Source organism: Primulina tabacum, chromosome 9, assembly GCF_025594145.1.
Source record: "Primulina tabacum isolate GXHZ01 chromosome 9, ASM2559414v2, whole genome shotgun sequence".
Lineage (NCBI taxonomy): Eukaryota > Viridiplantae > Streptophyta > Magnoliopsida > Lamiales > Gesneriaceae > Primulina > Primulina tabacum.
The window spans coordinates 28359069-28366610 of NC_134558.1; the positions used below are offsets into that span (position 1 = coordinate 28359069).

The following is a 7542-nucleotide window of genomic DNA, read 5'->3' on the forward strand; positions in this document are numbered from 1 at the left end:
TTCATTACCTCTGAAGGAACTTTCTGCTACGTGGTCATGCCCTTCGGTCTCAAAAATGCCGGAGCCACGTATTAGAGACTGATGGATAGGGTATTTTCTGAGCAGATGGGAAGGAATGTCGAAGTGTATGTGGACGACATCATGGTAAAATCAAAAGACTCAGCCCAGCTCATACCTGATTTGGTGGAAACCTTTGCGACCCTCAGATCCTACGGGCTGAAGTTGAATCCTCAGAAGTGTATCTTCGGTGTGAGGAGTGGAAAATTTTTGGGTTATATGGTGACAGACAGGGGGATTGAGGCCAACCCCGAGAAAGTTCAAGCTATCCAAGATATGGTCTCTCCTCGGGGACACAAAGATGTTCAACAGTTGACAGGGAGGATTGCTTCTCTGGCACGTTTTATCTCGAGGTTCGCTAACAGAAGCTTATCATTCTTCCGGACCTTGCGCAAGGCGAAAAAATTTGAATGGGGTCCGGATTGCGAGAAGGCTTTCACAGAGTTGAAAGAGTATCTTGCTGTGCTTCCTATCCTGGCCAAATCGACAGCAGGTGAGCCTTTGTGGGTATATTTATCTGCTACTGAAGGGGCTTTGAGTTCGGTCCTAGTCAAGTCAGAAGGATCAGTTTAGCAGCCGGTTTACTACGTTTCGCTTGCACTCAAAGGGGCAGAAATCAGGTACTCAGGGTTGGAAAAATTGGCTTTGGCTTTGGTGATGACAGCGAGGCACTTGAGGCCCTACTTCCTATCTCATCCAATTGTGGTGCTGACCAACAGTCCATTTGGCAGAATCCTCACTCATGCGGATATGTCTGGCCGTTTGGTTAAGTGGACTACTGAGCTGGGAGAGTATGACATCCAGTATGAGCCGAGAACAGCTATTAAAGTGCAAGCCTTAGCCGATTTTCTGGCTGAGACCGTGCATCAAGAAAATGAAGACCCTTGAAAAGTGTATGTTGATGGTTCATCTTCTAAGGATGGAAGTGGGGTGGGGGTAGTATCAATCTCACCAGCTGGGGAGGAGGTGAATTTATCATTTAGGTTGGATTTTCGAGCATCCAACAATGAGACAGAGTATGAGGCTGTGTTGGCAGGTCTTCGAGCAGCAAGAAACGTGGGAGCTACCCGGGTACTTATTTTTTCTGACTCACAGTTGGTAGCACAACAGATGAAGGGAATGTATGATGTGAAAGATGGAAAACTTATTAAGTATGCTCAAGAAGTGAATAGAGTCAGAGATAAATTCACAGAGGTTACCTTTGAACAGATTCCCAGGAAATAAAATGAAAAGGCGGACACTCTAGCCAAAATGGCTGGGGCAATGGGAAGTTGGAAGACTAGAGATGTGGTATTTCAAGTTGAACTCACACCTCACATGAGTTCACCCGCAGTTGAACAGGAGGAGGAGGATTGGAGGACTGGCATAATTGATTACTTGAAAGAGGGAAAGCTTCCTGATAACCCTCGCGAAGCTCGTAAGTTGAAGATAAAATGTTCACGCTATGTGATAATCGGAGAAGTGTTGTTCAGAACGTCTTTTGGAGGGCCGCTTCTTCGGTGCTTGAGTTATCAAGAGGCTGATTATGTGCTCCGAGAAGTTCACGAGGGATGTTGTGGAAATCATTTAGGGGCTTATGCTTTGGCAAGGAAGGTGCTGCTCGCCGGTTATTCTTGGCCCTCAGTACTGCATGATGCTCAAGAGTTAGTGATGTCATGTGATAGTTGTCAACGTCATGCCCGGTTGCATCACCGGCCGGCCGCGATGATGAAGGCTGTCACAGCCGCCTGTCCTTTTGACCAGTGGGAAATAGATATTGTGGGGCCTTTTTCTATAGCTCTTGATCAAAAGAAGTTCCTATTGGTAGCAGTTGACTATTTTTCAAAATGGGTGGAAGCAGAGCCTCTAGCCAGAATCACTGAGAATGACGTCCTGAAGTTCTTATGGAAGAGTATAGTATGCAGATACGGAGTACCTAGGAAACTAATATCCGATAATGGGAGATAGTTCCAAGGGGCCAGGATCCAAGCTTGGTGTAAAGAGATGAAGATCCAACAAGTCTTTACCTTTGTAGCTTACCCGCAGAGTAATGGTCAGGTGGAGGTGACTAATCGGACACTGGTGCAGGGTCTAAAGGTTTGACTTGGCAAAGCTAAGGGCAATTGGGTGGATGAGCTACCAAGTGTCTAATGGGCATACCGAACCACTCCGAGGGAAGGAACCAAAGAAACTCCTTTCAGTTTGGTCTACGGTAATGAGGCAGTGCTCCCGGCTGAGATTGGGTTGGAATCAGCAAGGGTAGTGTTTTATGACGAGGACAATGATGCGAGACGCGCTACTGACCTTGATCTTTTGGAAGAAAAGAGAGAGGCTGCCAGCATTCACGTGGAAGCTTATAAAAACCGTATTGCACAGTCTTATAGTCGGAGGGTCATTCAGAGGAACTTCCATGTAGGTGACTTGGTCCTGAGGAAGGTGCACGAAGAGCAGAGAGGAAAGTTGGACCCAAAGTGGGAGGGTCCCTTCAAAGTTATTGAAAGGCTGAGCTCTGGAGCCTATTATTTGGAGAATGCGTAAGGCAAGGCATTGAAGAGGCCTTGGAACGCTTATCATCTTAGAAAATATTATCCTTGATTTCATTGCTCATGTATTTCATTTCGAATTTTCCTATGTAATCACTTGGAAAACAATAAAATCAAGTTCTTCTTTTAAGTTCATTAATGTTGTTGTATTTTGAGGGCGTTGAAATTTTATTTTCCTACTTAGGCTGTGCCAGGTAGAGGAGCAGAGTCAGGGCGGAGAGAAATTTTATTTTCCTACTTAGGCTGTGCCTAGTAGAGGAGCAGAGTTTGGAAGAATAGAAAAAATTTCTATTTCCAACTAAGACGTCGCCTAGTAGAGGAGCAGCGTGCAGGATAAAAATTAAAATTTTCCTACTTAGGCTGTGTCTAGTAGAGGAGCAGAGTTAGGGCGGAGAGAAAATTTTATTTTCCTACTTAGGTTGTGCCTAGTAGAGGAACAGAGTTTGGAAAAAGAGAAAAAATTTCTATTTTCCTACTAAGGCATCGCCTAGTAGAGGAGCAGCGTGTAGGATAAAAATTAAAATTTTCCTATTTAGGTTGTGCCTAGTAAAGGAGCAGATGGGGCGAGGAGAAATTTTATATTCCTACTAAGACATCGCCTCGTAGAGGAGCAGCGTGCAAGATAAAAATTAAAATTTTCCTACTTAGGATGTGCCTAGTAGAGGAGCAGAGTTAGGGCAGAGGGAAAATTTTATTTTCCTACTTAGGCTGTGCCTAGTAGAGGAGCAGAGTTTGGAAGAAGAGAAAAAATTTCTATTTTTCTACTAAGGCATCGCCTAGTAGAGGAGCAGCGTGCAGGATAAAAATTAAAATTTTCCTACTTAGGCTGTGCCTAGTAGAGGAGCAGAGTTGGGGCGGGGAGAAATTTTATTTTCCTACTAAGACATCGCCTAGTAGAGGAGCAGCGTGCAGGATAAAAATTAAAATTTTCCTACTTAGGCTTTGCCTAGTAGAGGAGCAGAGTTAGAGTGAAGAGAAAATTTTATTTTCCTACTTAGACTATGCTTAGTAGAGAAGCAAAGTTTGGAAGAAGAGAAAAAGTTTCTATTTTCCTACTAAGACATCGTCTAGTAGAGGAGCAGCGTGCAGGATAAAAATTAAAATTTTCCTACTTAGGCTGTGCCTAGTAGAGGAGCAGAGTTGGGGGAGGGAGAAATTTTATTCTCCTACTAAGGCATCGCCTAGTAGAAGAGCAGAGTTTGGAAGAAGAAAAAAAAATTATTTTCCTACTTAGGCTGTGCCTAGTAGAGAAGCAGAGTGCAAGACAAAAAAATTTTATTTTTCTACTTAGGCTGTACCTATTAGAGGAGCAGAGTTCGGAAGAAAAGAAAAAAAAAATTATTTTCCTGCTAAGGTATCACCTAGCAGAGGAGTTAGAGAGCAAGGGTGTTGAAAATTTGTATTTTCCTGCTAAGGTATCGCCTAGCGGAGGAGTTAGAGGCTGAGGGTGTTGAAATTCTATTTTCCTACTAAGGCATCGCCTAGCAGAGGAGTTCGCACTCTGCCGATTTTATTCACCCTAGTGATTTAAAAGCATCAGAGATAAATTCAGGAGAAGCTGTAAAGGCAAATGCAAAATACGCAATATGATGGAAAACGAGTTCATACATACCAAAAGTGCGCAAAAAGAGAAATATAAACGTCATAAAATCCATAGTTGCATAATAGTATGAGAAGTAAAGCAGTGCAAAAAGTAACAGAATATGGCCTGAAGGCATACAATGTCTGCGTAAATAAAGAATAACGCAAGTAAAAGACCTCGGCCTAAGAATCGGGGGGGGGGGAAATCCCATATGACCCCATATTTATGACAAGTCGCACTATAAATAGCTATTTTACCGAATTCACTCGGGGAGTTCCCACTTTCCCCCTCAGCCGTAGAGGGGGGGGGGGGCACTCGCTACGAAAGCCTCAATTTCGATGAAGACAGTAGAGGCGCCTGGCGGAGGATAGCCCTGAGCCTTGAAGAGGCTGACTGCACCCTCGAAACCTACCTCCAGAAAATGACAAGCTTTAGGAGCGCAGATATCGTTGAACTCCTCAGACTTGAGGAATTCTTCCTTGAATGCAGAGGCTTCGAAAGCGTGTTGAGCCTTAGAGTCCTTGAGGTCCCTACGGATTTGTGCTGCTTCAGCTCGAGCATTCTTTAACTCTTCCTTCAGCCTCTGGCTCTCCTTCGCGTGGTCCTCTGTTCGCCGCTGGTGCTCCTGTTTCTCTTTCAGAAGCTCATCATCTCGAGCTTGGAGCTCCTTAGCATGTGTCACCTTCATCTCGTCAATAGTAACCTGAAGCTGTTCGCGAAGATCCTTGCCCTCGCGTAAGTCTTGGCAGGAGGTAGATCGAGTGGCGTTAGCGCGCTCAACCAACTCTCCTATGTACATCATGCCCTGAATAAGTAGACAAGATTGTGATTTGATTTGATAGCTTTCCCTTTGCAGCAAGATTGCGACTTGATTCGTTTTCAAATTTTTGGAGACTGACGGATGGCTGGAAGAAAATGCACAACTCGCACCCAGTAATCCAAGGACAGCACAATTAATCGAACTTCGAATCTGCGATTCAGTTCGACTCGGGAGGGGGAGACTGGTGATATCTCGTGGATGGACCCACTACCCATGGCACATCCCAAGCCCAAATGGAAGACAGGCCCATCAAGGGCCCAGGTATTCTCCTATAAATACTAGGTTTGAGTGTTCATTTGATTCATTCACTATATTGTTTTCAGCAACACCCTTAGCTGCTCCCCCATATATCCTCAGTCACTGACTTGAGCATCGGAAGGGCTACGCCAGGACACCCTCCTGGCCCCCTTCTAACGGTCTTCTTCGTGATTTCAAGCTCAGGACAATTTCAAAACCCTGCGTCTGTACTAGTGACGCTTGCCGGAATCAAGTCAGTAGAGGCGCCTGGCGGAGGATAGCCCTGAGCCTTGAAGAGGTTGACTGCACCCTCGAAACCTACCTCCAGAAAATGACAAGCTTTAGGAGCGCATATATCGTTGAACTCCTCAGACTTGAGGAATTCTTCCTTGAATGCAGAGGCTTCGGAAGCGTGTTGAGCCTTAGAGTCCTTGAGGTCCCTACGGATTTGTTGCTGCTTCAGCTCGAGCATTCTTTAACTCTTCCTTCAGCCTCTGGCTCTCCTTCGCGTGGTCCTCTGTCCGCCGCTGGTGCTCTTGTTTCTCTTTCAGAAGCTCATCATCTCGAGCTTGGAGCTCCTTAGCATGTGTCACCTTCATCTCATCAATAGTAATCTGAAGCTGTTCGCGAAGAGCCTTGCCCTCGCGTAAGTCTTGGCAGGAGGTAGATCGAGTGGCGTTAGCGCGCTCAACCAACTCTCCTATGTACATCATGCCCTGAATAAGTAGACAAGATTGCGATTTGATTTGATAGCTTTCCCTTTGCAGCAAGATTGCGACTTGATTCGTTTCCAAATTTTTGGAGAATGACGGATGGCTGGAAGAAAATGCACAACTCGCACCCACTAATCCGAGGACAGCACAATTAATCGAATTTCGAATCTGCGATTCAGTTCGACTCGGGAGGGGGAGACTGGTGATATCTCATGGATGGACCCGACTACCCATGGCACATCCCAAGCCCAAATGGAAGACAGGCCCAACAAGGGCCCAGGTATTCTCCTATAAATACTAGGTTTGAGTGTTCATTTGATTCATTCACTATATTGTTTTCAGCAACACCCTTAGCTGCTCCCCCATATATCCTCAGTTACTGACTTGAGCATCGGAAGGGCTACGCCAGGACACCCTCCTGGCCCCCTTCTAACGGTCTTCTTCGTGATTTCAAGCTCAGGACAATTTCAAAACCCTGCGTCTGTACTAGTGACGCTTGCCGGAATCAAACCTTAAATTACTCGTGAGTATCATCTTTCAAGACTATCTTATCCAAAATCTTCAACACACCATTAAACATATTCAAATAGTCATCTTCTTCAATTATCTCCCTATCTCCAAAAATATTCTAATCAATATTTTAAATTTTCTTAACAAATAATCTCAAAAATAAAGTTAACCAAAAATAACATCTAACAATCTCTCATTTGGTTTATTTTTGAAAAAACATGAAACAATCAAAAAAATAAAAATATCTACATTCATGATCAAAAACACAAAACACAAGTTCAATCCAATCATTTCTCTCCCATCTTCTTGATGGAAAATATGCTCCTCGTAAAATGTCAACTTGTGGATTCTCAATCATGCATCAAAAAACCGAACTCCAAGATCAATATCATAAAAATAATATAACATCTCTGGTATCACTTGTTGATCCGATTTTATCTTATTTTTTATTTTTATTTATTAGTCCAATTAAGAAATAAAAAACTGAAAGCAAAAATAAGAGCACGAGAAATCTTAATGTGGTTCAGTCCAACTAACTTACATCCACAAGGCCAGGCCCAACAATCAAACAAATCTACTAAATATAAACAGTTACAATTATACAAAGACTTACTCAAATAAAAGATTGTCTATTTTCTAATAATGTCTTTTTGACGAACACATTAAGTAGACTTCACTTGGGGAGTACCACCCGTCTTCAACTCCCCCTTGATCGAACTCTTTTCGAAATTGTGAATTGTTCTCTCCCGAAACGTCAGCTTCTTCTCCTAAGGTATGAATCACGAGGTTCCGAGTATGCGTGTACCACTAGCAATTGAAAAGCTCGCAAACATAACGATAAAGTGGAACTCTCAGTAGCTTGTCTCAGCAAATGTCATGACATAGAATGGACAATTTCATTTTTATTCACAAAAAGCTCGCTCACAACAACTGATACTCTCTCAGAATAATATAACACTTATAATCCATGGTTCCCTCGACCACATATAGCCATACTCAAAAATTTTCAAAACGAATGAACACTACTTTATATAGAAGAACCCATCATATCCATGATAAACATTATCTTTTCAAATCTTGCACTAGATCTTTCAAGATAAT

At 43.4% G+C, this 7542-nt stretch overlaps 1 protein-coding gene across 1 annotated transcript; it reads left to right on the plus strand.

Annotated features, from left to right (window-relative positions):
- Positions 1 to 2040: 2040 nt before the first annotated feature.
- Positions 2041 to 2574, plus strand: LOC142504357 (uncharacterized). Its single transcript, XM_075617235.1, has 2 exons — positions 2041 to 2133; positions 2257 to 2574. Exons 1-2 carry the CDS (start codon positions 2041 to 2043, stop codon positions 2572 to 2574), a joined length of 411 nt encoding a protein of 136 aa, XP_075473350.1.
- Positions 2575 to 7542: the final 4968 nt, after the last annotated feature.